Source organism: Tubulanus polymorphus, chromosome 3 (genome assembly GCF_964204645.1).
Source record: "Tubulanus polymorphus chromosome 3, tnTubPoly1.2, whole genome shotgun sequence".
NCBI lineage: Eukaryota > Metazoa > Nemertea > Palaeonemertea > Tubulaniformes > Tubulanidae > Tubulanus > Tubulanus polymorphus.
The window spans coordinates 5,275,245-5,300,154 of NC_134027.1; the positions used below are offsets into that span (position 1 = coordinate 5,275,245).

General features: G+C 36.0%; 3 protein-coding genes across 14 annotated transcripts; 2 read left to right on the top strand and 1 right to left on the bottom strand.

The window, feature by feature from the left end:
• Positions 1 to 2,013: 2,013 nt before the first annotated feature.
• Positions 2,014 to 14,408, top strand: LOC141901591 (GATOR2 complex protein WDR59-like). 10 transcript variants are annotated; one of them, XM_074788923.1, is made up of 24 exons: positions 2,014 to 2,067; positions 3,389 to 3,438; positions 3,578 to 3,713; positions 3,816 to 3,901; positions 4,006 to 4,086; positions 4,170 to 4,207; positions 4,316 to 4,404; positions 4,885 to 5,001; positions 5,118 to 5,195; positions 5,283 to 5,442; positions 5,592 to 5,674; positions 5,787 to 6,050; positions 6,130 to 6,390; positions 6,747 to 6,903; positions 6,985 to 7,048; positions 7,140 to 7,290; positions 7,384 to 7,538; positions 7,623 to 7,817; positions 7,897 to 8,047; positions 8,626 to 8,680; positions 13,377 to 13,491; positions 13,569 to 13,711; positions 13,794 to 13,901; positions 13,996 to 14,408. In XM_074788923.1, exons 1-24 carry the CDS (start codon positions 2,014 to 2,016, stop codon positions 14,130 to 14,132), a joined length of 2,928 nt encoding a protein of 975 aa, XP_074645024.1. In that variant the 3' UTR covers positions 14,133 to 14,408. The 10 variants fall into 10 exon arrangements, 8 of the variants coding, with proteins under 8 accessions (XP_074645024.1, XP_074645023.1, XP_074645022.1 ...); XM_074788922.1 differs by lacking the exon at positions 8,626 to 8,680 and adding an exon at positions 10,336 to 10,393; XM_074788921.1 differs by lacking the exon at positions 8,626 to 8,680 and adding an exon at positions 11,619 to 11,685.
• A 481-nt stretch (positions 14,409 to 14,889) lies between these two features.
• On the top strand, positions 14,890 to 19,414 carry LOC141902364 (GDP-fucose transporter 1-like). Of its 2 annotated transcripts, XM_074790048.1 has the most exons (8): positions 14,890 to 15,094; positions 15,701 to 15,761; positions 15,855 to 15,995; positions 16,154 to 16,270; positions 16,364 to 16,472; positions 16,606 to 17,153; positions 17,315 to 17,337; positions 18,128 to 19,414. In XM_074790048.1, the coding sequence occupies exons 1-8, from the start codon at positions 15,024 to 15,026 to the stop codon at positions 18,129 to 18,131; spliced, it is 1,074 nt and encodes a 357-aa protein (XP_074646149.1). In that variant the 5' UTR covers positions 14,890 to 15,023; the 3' UTR covers positions 18,132 to 19,414. The 2 variants fall into 2 exon arrangements, with proteins under 2 accessions (XP_074646149.1, XP_074646150.1); XM_074790049.1 differs by lacking the exon at positions 17,315 to 17,337 and having other exon boundaries at positions 18,128 to 19,413.
• A 183-nt stretch (positions 19,415 to 19,597) lies between these two features.
• On the bottom strand, positions 19,598 to 24,899 carry LOC141900976 (cilia- and flagella-associated protein 100-like). 2 transcript variants are annotated; one of them, XM_074788015.1, is made up of 15 exons: positions 24,720 to 24,899; positions 24,100 to 24,186; positions 23,873 to 23,964; positions 23,360 to 23,781; positions 23,108 to 23,264; positions 22,954 to 23,038; positions 22,791 to 22,875; positions 22,222 to 22,314; positions 21,115 to 21,193; positions 20,889 to 21,040; positions 20,698 to 20,796; positions 20,508 to 20,624; positions 20,326 to 20,422; positions 20,128 to 20,247; positions 19,598 to 20,038 (listed from the first exon to the last, which is right to left on the bottom strand). In XM_074788015.1, the coding sequence occupies exons 1-15, from the start codon at positions 24,796 to 24,798 to the stop codon at positions 19,922 to 19,924; spliced, it is 1,881 nt and encodes a 626-aa protein (XP_074644116.1). In that variant the 5' UTR covers positions 24,799 to 24,899; the 3' UTR covers positions 19,598 to 19,921. The 2 variants fall into 2 exon arrangements, with proteins under 2 accessions (XP_074644116.1, XP_074644117.1); XM_074788016.1 differs by lacking the exon at positions 22,222 to 22,314.
• Positions 24,900 to 24,910: the final 11 nt, after the last annotated feature.

Here is a 24,910-nt window from a genome sequence, read left to right on the forward strand (position 1 = left end):
TGATATATTTCTAAGATGTGTTCACGTATATATAACAACTATTGTATTGCCTGTAATAGGGGAACAATTTTCACTCGGGAGTATGTTTGGAAATTGTTGCTTGATTGTGCGCGCCAGTAGGTTTCACGATGTCATTAACACGCATGTACGTACGTGTAGGACGAGGTGACCGGATGCTGAATGAAGCTTTAGATGTATGAAATGTTCTAAAAGTTTGGATTTGATTATTGCATGTTCATTGTGATATTCCTCCACAGGAAAGCTACTCGGTACACACGTAATCACACGCACTGTATTTGCTTCTATAATATCTGCACAAATCTCTCATATCTCCATAGTTATGTATATACCTTTAATTTTGCAGCTAAATTAAATCTCCACGCCATGCTTATCGCTTGTTCAACCCCTGAATGGCACTAGTAGAATTCACGGTGATACTGTGTCCGTGGATTCACCAGTGTCGTACAGGGTTTGCGCACCCTTTCTGCTTGCAAGTCACCCGACAGAGCCTTGGTATTGCTGTTGCCGTAGCGAATTCAGCTTTGAAGACCTGAATAAATATATTCTGGTTATGGAATTTACAGTGAGCGACTGGGCGTAGTTCGATTGCTATCGATGGTGAGGTGTTTATCTGATCATACCCTCTGGGGCCGATTTTATTTCAGTCACGAATCGAACGAGTAATAATTCTGATCGGAGTTTCTAAAAGTTTCTTCATTCTTGGCACTGACAGAATTCACTGATAGTTTTGGGTCAGTAATTCTTCAGTTCCATCAATCGTATGAAACACTAATCAACAATGAAGATATGATGGTGCATTTACTCGCCGCCGCTAACAACCATCCAGGATGCCGAATTAAAGAATAATGGCTAATTTGGTATCTTCCCATTTTGTAAAACGTGAATATGATTGTAAAAATAGATGGTTTGAATAAAGAAACTCTCTTCGGAGAATTACATAAGGTGATTCAATAATTGTCGTATAACTCAATCAGTCAAATTGTTGTTCGATAAATGGGTTTTCTTGGAAAATATCTCCAACAAAGGCACAATTAGTTCAGACAGAGCGGTGGAAACGAAATAGTCGAATGCGTACACCAGGTCCACGTATCAATCACGACGATGATAGCCTTAGCCTGTGCGTTCCCACGATTTATATAGTACAGATAATCTCGAAATTATTGGCTGTACTAATGCAACAATGAATAATAACTTCGAAGAACCCAATTCTCGGATGGAGGATAGTTATTGTCCGGTCGATTTTGACATGGATTATCGACTGCGTTGCTGTTCACATGAACAAAGCGCGTGTTTTCTCTTTCCCGCGTAATCAGAAGGCGCGGCACAACATTCACTGCGCTCACGGCCAATTGATGCCGAGTCGAATCACCATCGTGGTCAGCTTGACGTGAGTACGCTTGAGTTGAACGTACGTAGCAAGTAAAGTGCGACTTTTTGGAAAACATTGTCAAGCCCGATTTGTGCTGCCGTCAACAACTTAACAGTTAGTTCCGTCATTGCGAGAAAATACATAAGAATACAGGCACCCGTCGCTCTTTCCCAAACAAAAGTAGGAAAGTTGTCAGTTGAGTAGTTTCAGTGTTGTTGTCAGAGATAATTCGGAATCCGGCCCGCTAATCGGTAAATGGTCTGTCCACTACGGCCGTTTAATGACTCTGGCAAGCGAGTATTATGTTAGTTCACGTTTCCCCCGCTAACGTTATACATAGGGGCAGCATTAGACGGTCAGATCTCTGACCTCCCTATTTTTGCCGTCACGCGCTTATGATTTAGTCAATTGAGATTATCCTCGAAATTAATCAGGACATTGAAGCCTCTTTCTAAATAGAAATGATTCTTAATCTACTTTTGATTTTGGTCGAATAGATTCTTCTATAGAAGAAGTAGCACCGCCCCGCTTGCCTTCCAAGGCTCCGCGACCATTAAAAGCTAGCACTGGCATGTGAGATTTTTAACGGTGATAGATTAATCTACTGTCAGCGACAAATAAAGATGGCAGTGAGATGGAGCAGCGAAAATGTAGTTGCAGAATACAAAGATTTGCAGGTAATTAAACGCATTTTACTGCAATAATTCTACATCTGGAAATGATTAAGTTTTATTTTGATAGTTAATAGATACTGATTCAATGATTAGTCATACTGTCACAGAGATCCCTTAAAAACATTTTATTTACCTCAATACAATATCAACTCAACTTTATTGTCATTGAACTTGAATTAAATCTTTAAGTGTCACCCTATCAGTGAAACATTTAGTGCCAGGTACCGGTGGTGGGATTGATCTATCAACTATAGATATATATTAAACTTGTTTAATTCTGACTGACAATTCATTTAGTTCCGAACGAAGCCGTAACCCTACTTTTATAGCAATAAGCAATGATCTCGGTTCATCTCGGTAAAATACGTCATCTCGGTAATAAGGATGACCGCTTTGAAATGATATAAAATGGAAATGCACCAGTGATAAAACATAATTCGTGATTCATAAAACATAAAACATAACCTCTAAGTTATAATCTAATCCACAAATAATTAGTCTGAATACCAGTTGTTGTTACGGTTCCGTACAACGTCTGACGCTAAAGTATTATATAGAGGTTAACTCCTGTTAATTGCAATGCAACAACTGATTTTAGTGTCAAATCAAACCTTTGTACTAAAATAAATTAATTAGTTACCTTGTTGACTTTGAAAACGTGTTTTATAATAAAATTTTTGATGATTTAAATCGCGAATCGGAGAATTTATTGATTTGATTTGAATTGAATTGATTGCCACTATCGGGATTTCCAATACAGACTAAATTAATAAAATGTGAAAATTCAATATGTCTCTCTAAAATTACTCTAAATGTTATTTTTTGTTGATAAAACACTTAAATTTTGGTCAATTTTAACCTTAAAATTTTGAAACAAGAATAACATCTGCATTGGTATCAATGTCAGTCCAAGTTAAGTTCGAATCCGTAATTTACACTCCCATCATGCACCACGAAAAGCCGCCATATTTGTTATGGTGCCTCACTTCAACTAGTCAAAAGTTTTGAGCTACTACGATTGTCAAAAGCTACTTAGGATTACAAATTTATGCACAAACAATAGTTAACTTCCATCTGATTACAGAACAGTCAGTTTGAGGTAAGTTGATGGTGTTTTAATGGGTGAAATAGACGCTCAAAGCCTCATCCCTCAAAATGAGGGACGAAAATTAACCTTATATGAGCACTTTCGCCCTTGACGTTGTTTCAGGAACAACGGCTAGGTACTAGACTAATAAATAATATGTCCTACTTGATAATATACCCAACTTTACCACAACCCTTAGCTAAAAGATGACTTAAACTGCTCTTGGCTTTTTTACAGGCCAATTGCATGGCAGTAGACTGTGTTGGCCACTATGGACTTCTTGGAGGGTAAGTTTTTGATGATGAGAATTCTGTATAATCCCACAGACCGACAGCAACACTTTGATTTGATTTGTCTCAGTTAACTATATCAAAACCTGCCTAAGCCTGATGTCATTGACATTGGTGCCTCATTTGACATTTTTAGGAGAAGATTGTTGGCGTTGGTTGACCTTCACAAGCCATCCGATGCAGTCAAGAAATTTGCACGGAACAGCAAATGGGAGATCAGTGCTATGCGCTGGAATCCACATCAGTCGCATGGAAATCTTTTTGTAACCGCTGTATGTAATGAACATTATCAATGACGTTTTATGAATAGGGCTTTAGGTACCTAAGTAATATCCTGAATGTGTAAGTGGTTTTCTTTGATTTCTTGATTCCAGTCCAATCAAAGAGCAGATATATTTGCCTGGGCTGAAGGCCAGGCTGGTACAAAAGCTGGTTTAAAATCTCACACTAGAGTTATAAGGTTTGCATCATACTGCGATATATTGGCATTTATATTTGCCATAGGCCTGTATACCGGTATATGCTGTAATATATTATAGCATCTTTTATTTTTCAATTCTCCAGTGATTTGGATTGGTCACCGTTTGATCCAAATATTCTTGCCACATGTTCAATGGACACATTCACCTTTCTGTGGGATATCAGGTAACTATATCTTCGAAAACCATCCATCATGTGTGTATTTTGCCTGCATTGAAAATGAATTGATGATTTCAATAAATTTATAGGGATGCTCGACGACCTCATGTATCATTACAAGCTGTAGGTACGTTTTAGAAATACGAAGTCTATAGACACCCAAACCTGTAGAGGCCATAATACAGTTTTCAGATAGGATATCAACCTATGTTGAGATATAATCTCTATTTTTCAGCTGGAGTCTCGCAGGTTAAATGGAATAAAGTGAATACCAATCTGCTGGCTACAACACATGATGGTGACATCAGAATATGGGATCCTAGGGTATGTTAGCTCTTACACTTGTATAGTATACTTATTGTTGAACAAGTAAAACTTGTTGCGATTGAAAGTGTTTCATTGTTAAATTGTATATAATGTTTAGATGTCATACCAGCCTTTATTTATGGTGGTAAGTATTGATTAGAATTGGTGCTTCAAAGCGTTGCATGCTACAAAATTCAGATTTAGATGCACCATCCATTTCCGACCAAGCAGTTATCATCCTAGCAATGGGTCTATAAAACTTGGAAGATTCATTTCATGATATGATTATCATAGATATACATCATAATGCGTTTTGAATGAATATTTTTTTTGGTGAAGGCTTTTGTGAAATAGAAAATGATTGATTGTAATTTATCAACATTGCTGAAAATAATCAGATTTTTGTATGATTTCTTAAACCTTAAATAAGTACTTTCAATCATTATTTTGTCACTTCAAGGTCTGTTTGTAAATCTATGTTTTCCATTACATTTCCAGAAAGGTACTTCTCCAGTGCAATATATCGCAGCCCACTTGTCAAAAATACATGGCTTAGATTGGTCACCGGGGAATGAATTTACGTTAGCAACTTCTAGTCAAGATTGTACAGTCAAGGTGATTTTTATATTTTCTCTACTTGAGTCAAAGATTTCACCCTTTAATTTGAATAGAATTTCATGTTTCTTAACATTTTACTATTGATAACACTGAATTATGTTATTTACTCCTAGTTTTGGGATGTTACAAGTCCTCGTAAGGCAACTAGTATGCTATCATCAAGCGCACCTGTATGGAGGGCTAGATTCACAGTATGTTCATTTGAAAGACTGCATTTCTGGAGATTCTGAATAAGAAGAATTTTAATCAGTCGAGTAATGTCAAACCGTTTATTCCAGCCATTCGGTCAGGGTATGGTGACTGTTGTCGTGCCACAACTTCGTCGCGGTGAAAACAGTTTACTGCTTTGGAACAAAAATGACCTACTTCAACCTGTTCATACATTTGTTGGCCATACAGACGTGGTTTTAGAATTCGAGTGGAGGAAACAAGTTGGAGGTGAGGCATTGAAAGTTCCTGGGTATATAATTTGCTTCATTTGATATACAATGTCATGTAACAAGCATTTCATGCTATTCATTTTGTATTCTAGTTGATGGTGGTGATTATCAGCTTGTAACCTTCATGCTATTCATTTTGTATTCTAGTTGATGGTGGTGATTATCAGCTTGTAACGTGGTCGAAAGATCAAAGTCTACGTATTTGGAGGATTGATCCACATCTGCAGAAAGTACGTTTGACATCACTTAATGATAGATTTGTGTTTCCCTATGTGAACGATTTTATACGACTCAAACGGGTAATACTGGTATCTGTAATAACTCGCTTGAATTGTATTGCAGTTATGCGGTCCAGATTCAAACGATGAACTACTGTTGGATAATGTGGACGATATGGAAGAAATTGATGGAACAAACATTCAGTCAGTCATAGGAATAGCCGATGGCGAGAGATTGAGTCCAGATGATCTCAGTCCGTTACAATCAACTCCTCCATCAAAACAGATTCCGTCGATGACTGAGCAAATTTCACCGCATCAACCAAAAACTTTACACCAAGAATTCTCCCTTGTTAACATAAACATTCCAAATGTCACTGTTGATGAGGTTTGTAAAATATATCTGTTAAGAGAGCGTCCAAATTCGAGCAATACAAATATGGATCAAACATGTTTTCACATTACAGATGGATGCGTTTAAAAGGACATGTACTGTGTCAGTGGTTAGCAGTAAACATTTGGTGAAACTAATCATGTCGTTTCCCGTGACATATCCGAACAACGCTGCACCGACATTCCAGATTGCGCAGCCTACAACTATCGACCAAAATAATCAAACAAAACTGCTTAAGGTGCTTAAAGATACATCGCTTCAACACGTGAAGAGAAATCGATCGTGTTTGGAACCGTGTCTACGTCAGCTTGTCTCTTGTCTCGGGAATATTACGGTAGGTTTCTGGTTATATTTACATTCACAAATGATAAAACCTGATGGCACCGATCGACTTCCAAGTTTTGTTTTTCACATATATGTCAGTTACCGAAAGAGTGCCAGTTTATCTTTTGAATTGTTTGAAGCAAAGAAACCTTCAGCTCAACGGTATAAATTCTGTGAATCCAGCTTAATTTAAACACTGTTTTAGTCAATACTATAGCAGTTTCTTGATATGTACCAATTAGTGGGTTAAGAAGAGTTCCTCGGGACACATCTAAAGACCTTCCTATTCAGGCAGTACTGTTGTAAATACAATACCTGCGCTATATAAGTTAACATTTATAATTCATTTTCAAATCTGTCTTGTAGTTGGAAGAACGTGTAACGCCCGACTCGGATACACCGTATAACTTACAACAACCTGTTATTCAACAACCCACATTTCTACCTCTGTATTCTTACGGAAGTTTTCAAGATTCTTCAATTCCATTTCCTCGAACGTCTGGCGCTCGTTTTTGTGGGGCTGGTATGTTATCGTTTGCAGGCATTATCGATATCAAATATAGATTTCGCTTTCATTTGAATCGTTCTTGCTTATCATTACTAGGTCATCTCGTAACGTTTACTAGAAGCTCTGATCTGAAGAAAAGTACAACAGAAATAACACCTAAGTAAGCAGCGGTGTAATGAATATGTTTCTAAGTTCTAAATCACCGCATTCGTACTGGAATTTTTCAATTCATGGTGATTGGTATATTTCAGATCATTGTCTGCTCTATCGGCTTACACACAAAGCCATTACAATGTGCGGACACCTCAACAGTCTCAACCATTCAATCTTATCTTCAATATGCCTCGCAGTCCTCCGAATAATGACGGCGTATCAATCAGTAATTTCTACAATTACAAAGGGGTAAGAGTTTATCAATATCTGATATTTTGAAGTGAACAACAATCGAGTTCCGAGATATTATTACGTTTGATGTAAATTCACCATTATTTTCAGAAACAAAGACTTCGTCCAAAAAAATCACTGAACAAGGAGTCGAGTGAACACAGTTCACGTTCAAAGAAATCCTCTTCGTCTAAAATGTGTCGAGTGATGATTTACGACGCTAGTGTTTTATTGCCGATTCATAAATACCTAGCTGAAAATTATGTGTAAGATCGAATTCCACAACATCGAAAAAGTTGACTTGAAATTGAACCGTATTTCGCAGTTGCTATTTTTCTATTTCATCGCAGGCTGAATCCGAGTAACGTACAAGAAACTTGTACTAAGAATGCCAGCGTAGCTGCATCTATTGGACGTAAGGACTTAGCTCAAATGTGGTCGTTGGCAGCTTTATCAGCTAGTCCAATGTTATCGTCAAGTCCCAATCCTGATGCAGGTCCGCCATGGGCTTATATGCCATTTGGAAGGAACCTTATCAAATCATGGTATGTAAATCAATCGTATAGTTAATGTAGCTATTTTATGATTGATGTCTTGATATCTGTTGATTATATATTCAAATAGGTTAGATCATTACAGTATAATGCATGATGTGCAGACATTAGCTATGATCTGTTGTGTATTCGGAGCAAAGGACGGCAAACCGAAACAAATAAGCACTACTTCATCTCCTGATAGATCACAGTTTACGGACAGTGGAAGTGATTATAGCACGGTGAGTCTTCGATCCGTTTCATTTTACACATAAAATGATAAGCTCAAATTGTCTACAATACGCAATCAAACCTGATGCTGAACTATTCCTAATGTTTAATCTCGAGTCTGTTAATTACTGTATAACAATTCTCATAATGTGTGTGTGTCAGTCAGTCGCATCTGTTTGTGTTGTAGCATCATTCATCTAGTAGTAACATAGTCAAGGTGGGCGTAAAAAATACTTGCCGTGTTGCTTGTTGTTACTTCATTACGACTAAAACACCATTTTGTTTAGTTATTTGAATTGGTTTCAAGATCATTTCATCGATGACATTTCTATTTCCAGAAATTGGCGTCGATAACCTATAAACCAGAAAGTAGTTGAAAAATTACCCTCTTAATTAATGACATAATTTGTGTTGACTACAATTTGAACGTTTTAATCAATTTTCAACTGTAAAACACACATTTTATCTGCTGCTTTGTGGTTTTAACAGGTTGGATTATTTATTTGTTTATAAATTGCTGTTGATATATCTTAGACTAACTGAAACTGATTCAATCAATTTGCAAGATATTGTGATGTTTGTTGTTCAGATCGTATCTGCTGAAGACGAGTTTGCCAGTTCTTTTTCGCACAGCTGGAGTTTTCGTAAGTCCTGTCACCGACAAGAGTGTCTCTCAAAATGATTGATTGCTGTGCTTAAATTCAGTGCTTCCAGTAATGCCTGCCCTGGAAGATACTCGACCAACCACCAATAACTAGAGAAAATTTAACCTTGAAAGCAAATTATCATCTATAATTGAAAATCATTTTAACCGCAGAAGAAAGCAGAAATGAAAGTTGATGATATGGCTTTCAGTTTATCATTCCAATTTCAAACGATTTTAGCTTATTTTGTGGAAGTTGAAGCCATTATTCTTGCCTATAATTAAAAGTGATAGCAAAAAGTGGAGTCCAACGAGATCATTTTACTAGACACTACGTATATACAGATAAACCTGAATCATGATCTATATATTATCCATACTTTCGATAAATTGCTGAAGATTGCTTTGCCATTATGAGTATACTACTGTCATAGAGTATTCTGTCAATTTGTCATAGAGCATGGCATCATGTATTTTATCAGTTATACCGGGTATGTTGGCTGTGAGGTGTATGAAATATCACTGAAAACCCAACCATCATTGGAGCTCATACAGAATCCTTTGATATATTATTCAAAGATGAACGTCATAAACATTCCTCACTTGGCTCCATTACCAAGATCAATATGTGAACATTATCCTCTCTTCTTGATACCTTTATGCATTTCTACAGAAACTGAAATTGAGTAAACAGTCCTATATTCCATGAGTAAGCGCTGCGTGTATTTATTTCAGGAAACATTGTCCTCCTCATAATTTTCATCACCAGATTCATCATCCTTCTCTCCTTATTGTTTCCTCCCGTAGCCTGAAGAAGAAATACCAATACAGTTAAGCCCTGTCCTTGTCTCTCGAAGTTTAAGAAGACGGGGAAGTTTAATGCCCGTCATTGGCCCTATATTACCCACTCTTCGAGGTAAGATCACTACAAGTCCGTCCTGTATTAAGAAGTGGTTATTGTTTCATGGTTACCTCTTAGATTTATTGATAATTAAGTAACTTTAAACCCTTGAAATATGAAGAGTAAGGCATGTATAAACTTTTGTTTATGCTATTCTTTTAAATTTCATCAGGGTGAATTGTAATGACCACTTCTTCAGTAGCCTTGCTAAACTGAACGTGCTTCTTTGCTTTTTCTTTGCGCTTTCGCTGCAATGCTGCATCCGTGCTTTGAAGCTAAGTTTATTGGTCATTTACTGAGAAAAATTTTGATTTAGTATCTTGCAAACTTCCCTCCGTATTTTATTTCATTAGATTGTCATACTTGGGGTATTTACAAAATGTGGCTTCACTGATTACTTGGTTGGAGATGACTAGAGATTTAGTTAGTTCTTTTCACTCTTTGTTTCGTGGATGAGTGAGCAAGTTACAACTAATGCTACTTTCTTTTCAGAATAACCCTCACCCTTCAAAAATCACTAAGTTAGCAGCATAGTTTCAGTAAATACTAATGTTTAAATCTGTAATCTATCTAGAATGATTCACTGGATAAATCATACATAATCGTGTTATGAGATAATGTCTGCTTTGTTGATTTATCAAGGGTTTTTATCAGCTCATGCCCTGATACGTATTAAAACAACAAACACTCTATGTAATGTACATGTTAATGCTTGCGACATTCTCCTTAATTATTTATCATTTTACCTTTAACAGTATAGTCAATACCACACAATCCACCCTGGTGACACTGGACTACGAGAATTGTTACTGTGTAAGTGACCAACCCATTAGCAATATGCCAATACTGTATCTATGACCAACATTAGTTTATAACCTTTAACATCAAATTGGAGAAGAAAAGTTCAAAAATCTATATACATCTACTGGAATCTTTATCCCCGTTCTTTCTGGTGGTCACAATGAAACACCCACCTTTTCTCAATGCACCATCAATGAATATCATGCACATCTTTTTCAAGTCGATACATTTTTGAACTTTTATCATACATATTGTACATTTTGTAACATAGCATGCTCGGAGCATAGGAGGTTTAGCTCCTATAAACCTTTACTTACGGTGTGAAATTGTGTTCTGTAAAACCTACAGTTGCCATAATGTATCCAGTAAATCTAGTACGTCAGTGATGAGGGATGTTTCAATTATTATGCATGCACTGGTTTATGGTTACCATTTTGTAAATACCCAGTAGCGCACAATGGCTGCATATGGGGGTAAGAATCAGTAATAAGTGAACAATCCCTGTGAATTATGAATTATAAACGTACTACCTGGTACTTAGATATGTCATTTTCTTTTTCCCACATGATTTTACCTACCGGTAACACTACATGAACATTATACTTAGGGATCATTCATTTATTATGTACGCATGAATTTTACTTTTTCAACCCCCCCCCTCCCCCTGTACGCAAAATCTGCCATTTTTTCATATACATTAAGCATTACAGTACGCAATTGCACTTACCCCTCCCCCTCCCCTAATGCGTACGTAATAAATGAATGATCCCTTATCATCATCAATACGTTATCATGAAAATAATCTTAACATTAATATTTTGGTATAATATGTATATACGTATTAAGTCTGGTGGTAAAGGATTATGATTCATGATAGCTTTTACATTGTTCTTTGTGTGTTTGAATCGCCTAGTTTGAACTAGTCTAGATACATATTAAATAAGATTTTTATTTCTTTTCAGGTATCCTGCATATTACAGTTTCTTTTTGTTTTCTTTTTTGTGTACTTTACCCTATCCATTAAGTGAATGTTAGCCTCGGTGAACACAAACAGGAACCTCCTCCAATCAAACTCATCTAATCTATTTTTCAGCCCCCAGTAACACTAATATTTTTTGGCAAGTTCTGGTTGTTGGATGCAACGTCATGCAAAGTGCATGAATATAAGCTAGATATCTGGAACTAGTTTGTGATATAAAGTTGCACCGGTAATATAAAATCGGCATGTGCTTTTCAGGACAATTTCGAATACAATCATGGAAGTGCTAGTTGGCTTAGTACTGATTCTATTCTGCTGAACAAAGGTAGCTTCAGTATTTTTCCTACGCATTGAAAAATCAAACATTTAAGTTGTAGTGTGTATGTGTGTGTGTTTGAAGTTATTCAGGCCTTCTCTGTCATTCAGTTTCTATCTGTCAGTCTGGAGACAGTTTCATAAAAACCCTACGGTACCAGTACTTATATTTTGTAAAAACAATGATGAAATACAACGGAAGCTCAATCACAATTCGATTTATACGATATTTTCTCCAGATTTTTACTGTTCTTGGCAGCTGCTTACATTATATGAGGCTTCAATGTTTGATTTTGAGGACTTCAATGTTTGTTCTATTGTCACCTACCTACAAATGTATATTAGGTACAAGTCTTTACTGATGCAAGTTGCTGTTTTAGTGACTTCAATTAGGATCTCATTACGATAAAATCTCTAATCAGATTCAAAATGTCCCCGGAGCTCTGGATTTCAGCTATCATGGATCAAACTAAATAAGCCTAATTTAAATGAAATGTATTCATTCCCTTTTATTTGGATTCCTATGATTAACTGCTTTTTCTTCATTTTATTTCTTGTATGTTTTAGAGTGATACCTGTTTATCAATATCATTTTCAATATTTTCCATCAAGTAGCCTTGAAGACTTTAAACATTGTAAAAAGCAGACATCGATGAATTTAGTTCTTTTCTTGACAATATGTTAATGAAAAAATATTATTTGACAAATTTCACTTTGCTAAGCTAATTGTTCGATATCTTTCTGTTGCTTAAATAAATCACATGTGTTTTAAAAAACAATGGATCCAAACTTCAGCTACTCAACTGGTTCAAATTCATCACCAAATCTTGGCATGTTATTTAATTTTGCGCTTCTGGGCTTTTATGTTGTCATTTGCTTTTTACCTTCAATTATTTTGAAATTCATGTGCATATTTGACCATGTCTGATATATCTGGTTGGTTATAGATACATAAGTTGGCGTACCGTTTTCCTGCTCAAGTTATCAGTGGAGACCCATTTGGTAAATGTTCACTAATCCAAGTTTATGTTTGGTTTATGTGATAATTTCTAACAAAATAGCAAAACCAAACTCTAACTTTATTAACGATAAAAAAAAATTGCTTAATAAAGTCTTTGAATTTGCATGAATAATGGTCTGATTAAAGGTCTCTGGGTTGTAGTCTAACATTAATAACGTATGAGTTTGTTTACACCATGCACCATGAAACAAGCATCAGAGTTTGTTTTTAGTCGAATTGTCTTACAAATTCACATATTATGAAGTAACTTGTATTTCACAGTGGTGGAATCAAAATGCGTGATCACTTATATCAAAACTCGAAGTCTAATGGGGCACTTCATAACCACAGCATTATTTGCATTGGATTGCACTAAACTACACCCTTCGTTCAGCCAAGTCAGTCAAGTCTGAAACCTTTGAGTAACTTCTTCATCCTACATTTGTATAACCTGTCTCTGCATGTGAATAAAAGCTTTGTCCACCTTTTGACCCTTCTAACACTGGGTCCTAGGTTAACCAGCTCATGTAACAAAGATGTTTTGAGAATCAATATTGATTTGATTACCGTGTTCCTCTGTTCAAATCAAAGTATTAAATTGTATCAGTTACATTAGTAAAATCATTTAGAAGTATATATTTTGTTTTTTGAATATGAACTGTCAATTGCATTTCCTTATTTGTACAACTTGGTATTTATAGCTGGAATCAAGTTGAAACGTTCAAATAGCTGGTCAGATTCATTCGAAGATTACAAGTTTTCCGAAGTTAGAGATCCTGCTGATATTGAACGAGAAAAACATGAAGAGAACATGAAGTAAGTTTTTCTATTTTCATGTCCATTTCACACATAGCCTCAAATTGCATATTTCTCCATACTGGGCTATATTATAGATTTCTAGACTCTTCGGTGATTTGTCAGTATGACCAGTTCAAGATTGCCTATGCACGCATTCTCTATCTGTGGGGCCTACATAACAAAGTCGCTGAAGTTTTGAAATATGTGTCTACACCCCCTCCTGGACATAAGGGGATTGGTAAGTCAAATTTCTATCAGCATTTCAACGACACATTGGAAATGCTTATTCTCATACTTATATGTGAACACTATTTTTTCAGAGTTTGTGACTTTGTGTCAGATTTGCCACAAAGAATCCCGAGGAGTTCAGTGTGGACATTGTAAGAATTATGCTTTTCAATGTTCCATTTGTCATATTGCAATCAAAGGTACAAAAAATTGTCTAAATGATCAGCTCATCTATTTGTAAATCCATCTATACTGTGTGATTAAATCTATGAAGGGAAATATTTTTCTATTAAGGCGCTTCAAATTTTTGCTTGGCGTGCGGACATGGTGGGCATGCGGAACACATGAAAGACTGGTTTATAAAACATACAATATGTCCAACTGGTTGTGGCTGTAATTGTCTCAAAGATAATCCGATGGTTGGAATTTGACGTGATATTAATAACTGTCACATTTTGTTTGTGCTACTTTGGAACCTCATCACACCCAGATAATTATTAACTAACTTTATTACATGATAACTGATTGTATGGCAGGTGTCTTTAGGATTCTGTTGATTTAAGAACGTATCATGTAGCAATATATTATGTGCATGTTTTTCCTTATGTTTGAATAAGGTTGTTTCATTGTTTGAAAGAATCTATACATGATGAATGATATATTAAGTTTGATTGCCCAGTATTGCCTAATTGTTCAGAAATAATTGCTGGATATTTTTTACTGATTAAACATTTCATTTATAATATGAATAGTATTTATCTGTCATCTATCATAAACGTTGTTATTCTTTTGAAATAAAAAGTCTTGTTGATATGAATGCAAACTTTGATTTTAATTGCCTATATTCATAGGGAGTTGTTAATTGCCTATTCAGAGGGAGGTGTTAATTGCCTATTTATAGGGACCGCAGCGAATTCAGAGGGAGGTGTTAATTGCCTATTTATACTATAGGGACCGCAGCGATGAGCCTGGCGCAAAAACTTTTTGAGACCCTGGAATCCTGGATACTTTGGTCGAAAAGTTATGACGCAAGGCTCATGTGATGGGTATTTCAATTCACGACGTTTCATCGGATATGAGTACTTTCATTTTATGCCCACAGATCGGGAGACAACCAAGCCTGGCAAGCGAGGGTGGTTCAGGTGAATTCAATATAAAGTATTGAATTGTCTCACTGTGCCTGGTGTATGAGAATCTCCAGAATTGGGACGCGACACTTCCGCGTTCTGCGTAACATTCCCGATTTAGGCCCTAATGCAAATATTTCCTATCCTGACGGTGTCAATCGTTTAGAACACGACGTACATAGCCCTACGTAGACCATGATGTCTGGGAAGGAGGAAACCTTTCTGACTAAAACAATTCAGATAGGAATTGTAGTGGCATCTTACTGGTGAGTCTCGACCCTCTTTCCTCCACACACACACACAGTACACGTCATATTCACGGCGTCGGCAACAACAACAATCAACCAAGTCCAAGATTATAAAAGCAAAACTTCCTTCCACCACAATGATAATAGTAATAGCCGGCACAAGGGTCCAAGCTTCTTCCTTCGCTGTTTTTTTCCTTGGCTCTGTCTAATTAAGTATTCTTCACCTCAATCTGAAGTGAATCAGTTCAAACAAGAATTCCTGGTTTTTTGGTAAAATAAAACAACAAATTGATAGATCTTGCAGGGTTACCCCTTGGCCTTAGGCTTAGCCTTTTTAATTTTGTGCCTATTGATATGGTAAAGCAACCCAACCTTCTCTTGGACTCTATTTGAACCTGGACCTTCTAGACTCAAAACCCTTGTTTTCTGCCGCCATTTGGTTTTCTCGCCCTGCTTGAATCTGCATAGTCAGTAACCTGTCTGTGTTTAAGTTTCACGATCGGATATTTTCACAAACCACATCGGTATAAGCCCATCCGATTATAAAAAGCTTGCCACCAACGATTAGGTAACTAACTAGAATCTGCGCTGCCCTAGATTAATTCTCTTTTTTGTATTATATAGGTTTGTTTCTATTTCCCTTGTGTTTGTCAACAAATATCTTCTAAGTAGTAAAGATCTTAAGGTGAATAGGTTGAATTTTTATTCAGTTAAGAGAAACTGATTATATTGATTATATGTGGTCTTTGATTTCAATGTCATAATTTGCGTATTTTAGTTGGATGCACCGTTCTTTATAACATGGTACCAGTGCGTAATTACCGTGGCTCTGTGCGCCGTGATAGGAACTATTTCAAAATTATTCCCAAAACTGATTTCATTCCCTCCATTCAGAATTGACCCAAAAATATGCCGAGAGGTAAGGTTTTTTGAATTCTCAATATTTTTCCGATGAAATAAATGGGGTGTGTGGTACTGGCACGATGACAAGATTGCTACATAAAGGGTAATTTAGCGAATCTGGAAACAAATTCTTTTTAAACAGTAAAACAAGCAATTTTTATCTCTTTATTTCAGATCCTGCCATTATCAATAGTTTTCGTTTGTATGATAACATTCAACAACTTATGCCTGAAATATGTAGGAGTTGCATTTTATTATGTTGGACGTTCATTGACTACAGTGTTCAACGTCGTAAGTAGAAAGTAAAAACATTCAAAAGTCATCTGAACCCGAGTAGGTGAACCACGTTCTCTATTCACGCAATGTTATGAAACTTCATTTTAGATTTTGTCCTATCTGATTTTGAAAGCACCGACGTCGTATAAAGCAATGATGTGCTGTGGTATAATTGTGGGTGGATTTTTTCTGGGCGTTGATCAAGAAGGAGTGACAGGTTAGTTGTGGTATTTCTCAATCAGTAAAACCAAAATATATCTCATGCATTACTCTGTGAAGCACTTATAGTTTTATTTATTTAGGCTTTTAAACCATTGTATTAACATTATGCATTATGCTTTCATTGGCAGGGTCGTTATCATTGATTGGAGTTTTTTATGGCATTATGGCCAGCACCTGCGTGGCACTGAATTCCATCTATACAAAGAAAAAGCTGCCAATAGTGGAAGAAAATGTCTGGGTCCTTGCTTTGTACAACAACGTCAATGCTTGTGTCTTATTCATGCCGCTGATGTATATTTCTGGAGAGATTTCGGTCGTGTTGGCCTTTCCAAAAATTGCCAACCCAACATTCTGGGGATTGATGACGTTGGGAGGAGTTTTTGGCTTCGCGATTGGCTACGTGACTGGTCTACAGATAAAAGTTACGTCACCTCTCACGCATACCATATCTGGAACGGCGAAAGCCTGCGCTCAGACTATCATAGCATGTATTTATTTCCACGACGTGAAACCGTTTTTATGGTGGGGCAGTAATGCTGTTGTGTTGGCCGGTTCGTTTGCTTATACCCTTGTGAAACGTGGTGAAATGAGACAGAAACACGATAAAGATTTATTAGCCCTACAACAACGACGCGATGAGCAAGATGAACAAGCAGAAGCTGATACACTACTTAATGTAAGATATCTAAGATAACACCATTTCGATCTCGTGTATAAAGGAAATTGATTTATATTTATCATTTATTTTTTATTTGAAACCTTGATACCGGTAATCAAAATAATCAATGTTGAAAACAGGTCAACAATTTTTTTTATGATTTAATTTAATCTTGCCAGGCTAAGGAATCACTACAAAAAGTGTAAGTACTCGGTAATTGGTCGACTCCCAGATGATGAACAGAAATCGTATATCGGTATCAGAATATAGCGTGTTCACTTTCATGTACTCTTGTTATACACAAATCTTGTTTTTATTTTTGATGGAGTATTATTTTTTTCTAATAAAATGGTGCGGGAACTACATATCTTTAAAAAAGCAACTGTAAAGCACCACAAGTATTCTCAATACTTCAACTTGGCAATACATTTATGTTTGAAATCATGTAAATGTATCAGAGTTTTGGATCACCCATATTTTGTTGAATCATCACTGAGAAAAATACTTGTACTAATGACAGTTTTTATCAGTCTCGGATGATATTGACATTATAGTGTTTCTGTTGGCTAGATGCACACACATGGCTGTTGCTTTACTGAATCTATATTGCTATATGTACTCATAGATATAGACTCATACCTACATTGGCTGTCTATAAAATCCCCATGACATTGTATTTGTCATAAATTATCAAAAAGCTATGCAGGGTTTTATGATGACCGCTATTGCTGAATGGGTCAATATAGAATAATGTTGTGAGTAGTTTAATTGGCTTAATTACTTAACACAGTAACATGAGCACCAGTAATGAAAACAAGCAATTCGATTAGCGAGTTTAAAGCTACATTTGTATTTTCCAGCAAATTCGATACATCACTCAAAATGTCACAATATGAATGTTTGAAAATAGTACTTCGTTTTTCATAACTTTTCAGTTGAAGTTTCAATATGGATTTTGATTATTTGTAATATGGTCCTATTTTCTTCTTCAGGTGAAGTTGAAATAACAATTCTGTGCTCATCTAAACTATGTTAAGTACTGATGTTATCCACTGCTTATCCGCTATGCTATTCTATCATACTTCACCTGGGACAATAGAATTTCATGTGAAATCTATCTGGATGGTCTATGTACTTCACCATGAATATAAAATCTCGAGATTGATAATCAATGACTATAGACTTTCGTCATTCGGTGATAGTGTGGTAATGAAAGAAAATCATGTCTCATGGTGAGATCAATGCTTTACATTGATATGTTGATTTTCTCAAAAATTCATGAATTACTTCCTGATTTACAATGCGAGAGGATCTCATCATCTCTTAAATATGTCTGTGTCGTTTCGCTTAGAAAATTATGTGTATCTATCACTCGTCTTAAATTACCAAAGCTCAACGAGTCCATGCTTAGGAACTTTTCTAGTTGATGACACTGTTGAGTGTATCATCGATGACTTCATGAACAAATTCTACACTGATTTAAAGGATTGAAGGATTGAATATTTTTATACAGCTGTATTACTTTAGTTTACAAACACTTAATACTTAATTTATTTTCAATACTATTATGTATATATTCAAAGTAATTGTACTTGCATCAGTTAGCCGGTATATTTAATAATACATAGTACTTTTTTCAGTCTAATTGGTGATCCAAGAATGTTTACTTTAATGATACCGAATATTGGTAATAGTGAAAATTGTTATTACAGAAGAAAAATTATTAAACATGTGAGCACAATACTGTATTTTGAATGAATGCAGAATGGAAGACTCCAATATGATTGTTTAATCCTGGATCTGCCAATCAAGGTGGGCATAGGTCAACTTGCAACGTGATCTGTTGCAGTTGGTCGCGAATGGGTGTGTAGGTAGGCTGCGATGCAATTGTTGGCAACTTGTCACTGTCGCCTGTTGGTTTTGACTGGAATGATTGTAGAAAGTAGAACATGCGCGACTTGTTGCGTCACTGGCGATCTTAAGATCGATTGGTCTTTGTGATGTGATCTTAGCTGGCACTCGCAGAGAATCATGTCACAAGGCTGACCTACCCCAGCCTTTAGTCTTAATGGTAAATTAATCTTAAAGGATTTTAGTGAAGATATTCAAACAATGGGTTACATTTTAATGGTCATGTTTAGGTATTTTACTGTGATGCCATATTAGTAAATTATTATTTCTGTTTGTATTTGTGAAAATTGAAAGAAGTCTATTGTAAATCTATTGGTCCATGGTTGAACAATAAATCTTTTCTACTGTAATTACATTTTGTTGATTACTGACAGTTTTGTTGAATAGAAGCTTCATGTAGATTCATGGATGAAGGTTTTGTGGTGTAAAACATAACCGGCGTCTTCGGATACTACTTTGAATCTTTTCCTTCAAGTCCTTCAAATATGCTGGATATATTCCTGACAGGATCAGATTTCGGAATAGTTAACGAGTAATCATGCATGTGCATTATAACCATTTTATTTTAAATCTATCATTTTTCAAAGATTCCATTTTAAATAGATATTTTTCATAATATTAAGAATAAACGACACCCATTCAGTGTATAAAATCATTTCACCCCAAGAATAGATTGCTCTTTAACAGGTTTGGACGGAGTCTGTCGATTGAATACGCTTGCACCATTCGCTTAACCAGAAACAGAGATTCTATTTATTTACAGTAGAGGTACCAGATATATTGAAATTGCATTAGGATGTTTATTGTTGAGATTTAGCAGCCTCGCTGGCCTAAAGATTCTTCAAATCATGTTTTTGGGCATTATTAACATTGGATCACCACTGAAAGAAATGCGCCAGTTCTTCTTCCTCTTTGCTAGCCTGATCGTTTCCATCATCTTCCTTCTTCTTTAATCGCGGAGGTTCAGATCGATAAACAAGTTTTTTGCCAGTCTAGAAAAATAACAACAAAGCATGATATGATATTGAAGAAGTGTGCAGGAGCAAATACATAAATTTCTCAAACTTCAGAAATTATTTACCTTTTTCTTAGGATCTGCTTTAGCTCTTTCTAATGCTCTTCTTACACGATCTTCTTGATGTATTCGTTGTTGTTCCATTTTTTCTTCACGTAATTTCAAGCGACGTTCTTTTTCTTTCGCCTATCATCAAAATGAACATATAAGTAGAAATAGCTCTGGGGACAGCGATGACTAAATCATTTAGCAGTTCCAACAAACCTTTTCTGCTGCTTCCACTTTATCCTGTGGCATCATTTCAATCATCTCAAATAATTCCTCCAGTCGGTTCTCGATATTCGTAAGCATTTGTAGTGTACTGAAAATTGAATAGTAACGATGCAACGATATTCTGTGCAATGACTGAATCATTAATACTCTTGAGTATCTTATTCACTGCTTACCCAATATTTGCTTCATTATCACCGATACAACTGCGATAAACTTCTTCAACTTTCTGATTTAACTCGTTTAACATTTTTTCCTGATCCTCAGCTTTAAATTCGCCATATGAAAACATTCTGAAAAAAATGATAATTTATTACCAAATGCTCAGGTCAGATAGGACAGAATGGTCTCTTAAGTTTTACTTACTTGGCTTTCATTTCTAAATCTGCCGCTTTTTCCTCTTCTCTGTGGATAGCAGAATTAAGTTTATCTATTTGTTCTTTAAGAATACGAGTTTCTTGTTCCCTGCAAAAAATTACAAACAAACACCATATTTCATATCGCCATGCCAACAGAAATAAAAAATATTTCGTTCAATTCTTCATCAGGGTACGAACATTTTGATTTTTGTTTGTTTGATATTTTGTTTCATTTCCTCCAATGCTTCTTCTGTTTCCTGACTGTTTTGTATGAGAGATAGATTTTGTTCCTCTAGTTCAGCGAATATGTCTAGTAACTGTTGTGGATCGGTGAAATATAATTCAGGCTCCTAAAACAAGAGACAGAAAGATTGATTTCATGTCATATCTTGGCGCTATGCTTCAGTATTGCGAGGAATCTTACCGAGTCTGAGTCATCATCATCTGACTGGTCGACTGAGACAGTGCTCTGTGCATCTCCAGGTATCTGACTAGGACTTTTTCTGTGAAAAGATCAAAACTCGAAATAAGTACTTATAACAAAGCACCATTTCAACAAATCTCCATGATTTGCTTATTTTGCCTATGACTTTCTTGAACAGGCATTTTGATTATGGATAGTCGTCCATCACCATAGGCAAATTATTTACTTTTTCTGAAACCCATGCAGTTAAATAAGGCAGATGAATAACCTGCTTATATATTTGTACATTGTAGAGTTTGCCTGAAACCACATGCAGTTAACACTCTCCCCCTCTCACAACCCTATCATTCTGATGTGATAAAACTTCTGAAAATTGTTGAAAAGAACAACACGACACAAAGAATATTTACAAAAAAACAGAATTTGTAAAGAACGTCCACCTATTGATTCGCTCTAGTCGCTTTTCATCATATTGATCACTTGACCAATTTATGGCCAATTTCAAGCTTGAAAAGTAGTTAACTAAATTTTTTATCATTTAAATTCGAGCAATGAATTTAGTGAAGAATTTAAACTCATTCTGTGAATCATTTACTGCGATGACTACCACCACCTGAATAAACAGAGCTTATTTTTTTCTGAAATTGATATCATTCCCTTGATTCATTCATCACATGTTTTACTTGCTTCATCGATTACTTCAATACATAACGATTTATTTCAATATCAAGGAGTTGAATTTATTGGACAATTAATCGTGGACACGGAGAATCACAAAAATAGATTTAACTTATCAATGTATCCATGAAAAAAATTGAAGTCCTTATTTCTAGTAAGAATAGTATCATAATTCTTTCATACTGGTAATAAAGACACATTGAAAAGTTACTGCAGCATTAGTAGATCCCAAAATGCAGTCAGAACAGCAGACATACATCTCAAACAGTTGTTACTTTTAAATCACCTCGTTGAATTCATTTGATAGTTAGATGAGATCTTCAGTATGTCTGTTTTCTCTTAGCATTTTAACAGGGATAGAATTGACTGAAGCGTGTGTGAGTTTCATATACATATAAAGATAAACGGCGGGATATTGCTAAAAAAAACCTTGTCATGTGGGATGCCACAGGTGTGACTAGTCGATTCCTGGATGACTTCTTAAACTTGCTGACCGCCAGCGCTACAGCACCCAATGAGGGGCTATTTATAATGATTAACAGTAGAAACAAAACAGAAAACATTAAATTAGGAACATTAATCATAGCATATTTTACCGTACAGTAATGATTTTATAGTTTACTGTACAGTTTATTATTACATTTATTGATAACTTTAAGGGAGAACAATGGATCAATGACTGAAAGGTAAATACATTGTTTAAGCAGCTGATATGTATATCTTGGCCCTTAGTCTACAGAAGTGTTTGTTCAATCAAGTTCCGCCTACCTCTGCTCAAACAGATTTTCTCGGTGATGCTAGATACCATTTGTTTTTGTGTTGTATCATCATCATAGTGTATTATTTATTGATACATGTATTACGATGGGACAAGCAGGATGAATAACTGTAGTAAATACAAGGGCTTATAAACCCCAAAGAATTGTGATAAATGAATTCATAGCCCTACATCAAAGTTTCCTAGCCATATATAAGTAAATGTATAATATAATGCTTACCCTTTGCTTCTTGATTTAGCACCTTTCTTTTTACTACTCATTCCAGTTGATGATCTATCACTGTCTAGCGTGGAACTTCGTTCAACTAATAGAGAATTTGACATTGATATGATTAGCTGCATCACCTATAAACAGCAGTGTTTACTGGTATAAATCATTCTACCTGCGAGATTATCCACCCTCGATTTTTCTTTACGTCGTTCTTCTCTTCGCTTTTTCCTTTGCTCATTTTTCTCATCTTTCCAATCCTAGAAGATTAGATCATAGTCATGTATGGCACTTAAGAAATCAGCTTTCTATCACATAGAAATACTGACCTGTGGTGTAAGGGCATCTAAAAACTTTTTATACAACTGATATTCTTTCAGTGTATCTTCGTATTTTGAAATTTCACTTTTCACAGCCATCATCTGAGCATTGATTCTCTTGATTTCTGAAACCTTTTCCAATTTTGCTTTAGTCTCAGCTTCTGCACTGTAATATCACAATAAAGAGAATATATACATATATCTCATGTCAACTCCATTGAATTGCAAACATCCAGAGTTTATGAATTGTATAATGCTCACATTTTGATAGCCTCAACAGAATTCTTATCATTTTCCTTCAAAAATTCATCGAACATTGCTGCATCCTCTTCCAAGTATTGTTCCGCCATTTCTAATTTTCGTTCCTCGGCTTGCGCGATTTCCTCTAGTTTTCGCATTTCATCTCGTTTTACCCCGAGAGAATACTGCACCAAGAACATCTCACGTTTCTTGTTGATATAATCCGCTAAGCTTTCCTTTTCTATGTGTCGATCTCTGGTGACTGCGAGCGTGAATTGAGGATCATCTTTAACGGCGAGTGCTTTTTCTTCCTCATCATCATCGTCTTTCTCCTTTTCATCATCGGAATCAGCTGGTCGGATCATCGAAGCAGTCCGAAAATTGACCTTCGCCGCATAGGTTGTTTTTTCATGAACTTTTAGGTGTCGTTGCTTGATTCTCTCCTGAGAAAAAAAAGAAATACATCGAAGAAGAAAATGCAAATTGACCTCTTTATAGGCCTATCTAAGATATGGCTGCAATTTTCAAAAATACCTGTTTTTTTCTTTGACGTTCCTTATCTCTTAACATGAAGATATCATTGTCTGGTGGCATTTTGAAAGGATTTCCAACTGCTGTGCTGTAGACTACAAACATTACAAACATTTGAAATTGTAACATCCACAAAGCATTTAAGCTCCAGTCACACACAGGACAGACTGTACTGAATTTCTGTATTTCTGAATGTAGTTACTCAATCAATTAGCTAGTGTTGAACTAACCTGAAATTTCTGATTGCTTGCTTGAAGCTGATCTAGCAGAATTAGGAAATGTGACTCGTCCAGACATTTGCGAACCATTTTCCTGCCCTGAAAGTATCCATATGTATTTCATGCACCAGTTAATGAAATGCACTGCTCCCTTTGGGACAGGAACTCAATGAGAAGCGCCTACTTTCACCCCCTTCTTTCTAGATGCGACCCAGCGGCTAAAAATGTGGATCCCTTGCAGTTAGCGCGTCATAGCCTAGTAGTTGTCTGTGTAGGCCTACATAGTAAGACCAAGTTACACTATTGATCTTTGCGATAAATGAGCAGCTTTTGGTTGATTAAATGTCGGTAATCAGTCGGTTAATATTAGGCCTAAACTAAAGTGGGAAATATCGCTGTTTTTGGCAGTTTATTCGACAAACTTCAGACACATAGGATTATCGGTAATTTTCATGTATTGTCACGATTTCAGCAACCAACCATATTACCGCTAAATCGGTCCTCTCTGGAATAAGTGGTAGACCTCTCTCCTCACTCTCATCAGAGCATGGAGTCAGACTCGCATCCATCCACTCTCTCTCCAGGACCAGACAGTGAGTATTGTTTAGATTCATGCTATGACTTTAACTTACTCGATTTTTTACCAAAAACATTAGACACGGCTGGAGATGCTCGATCAGATCTGGGAGTTTCTTCTCGAACTTCAATCATGTTGTCGATAGAATTGATATAATTTTGTAAACGAATGGAATATTCTTCACTTCCTACTTTGCGTCAACCATACTTGACAACCAATAAACAATTATTGTATAGCTAAATGACG

Coding starts and splice junctions, on each gene's coding strand:
- LOC141900976 (XM_074788015.1), bottom strand. CDS start 24,798: ATGATTGAAGTTCGAGAAGAAACTCCCAGATCTGATCGAGCATCTCCA. Junction 24,187..24,719: donor TGTTTTTGGTAAAAAATCGA/GTAAGTTAAAGT, acceptor GGATACTTTCAG/GGCAGGAAAATGGTTCGCAA. Junction 23,965..24,099: donor CAAGCAATCAGAAATTTCAG/GTTAGTTCAACA, acceptor TAATGTTTGTAG/TCTACAGCACAGCAGTTGGA.
- LOC141901591 (XM_074788921.1), top strand. CDS start 2,014: ATGGCAGTGAGATGGAGCAGCGAAAATGTAGTTGCAGAATACAAAGAT. Junction 7,049..7,139: donor ACAACAGAAATAACACCTAA/GTAAGCAGCGGT, acceptor GGTATATTTCAG/ATCATTGTCTGCTCTATCGG. Junction 11,686..13,376: donor TTCTATTCTGCTGAACAAAG/GTAGCTTCAGTA, acceptor TGGTATTTATAG/CTGGAATCAAGTTGAAACGT.
- LOC141902364 (XM_074790048.1), top strand. CDS start 15,024: ATGATGTCTGGGAAGGAGGAAACCTTTCTGACTAAAACAATTCAGATA. Junction 15,996..16,153: donor ACCCAAAAATATGCCGAGAG/GTAAGGTTTTTT, acceptor TCTTTATTTCAG/ATCCTGCCATTATCAATAGT. Junction 16,473..16,605: donor TGATCAAGAAGGAGTGACAG/GTTAGTTGTGGT, acceptor TTTCATTGGCAG/GGTCGTTATCATTGATTGGA.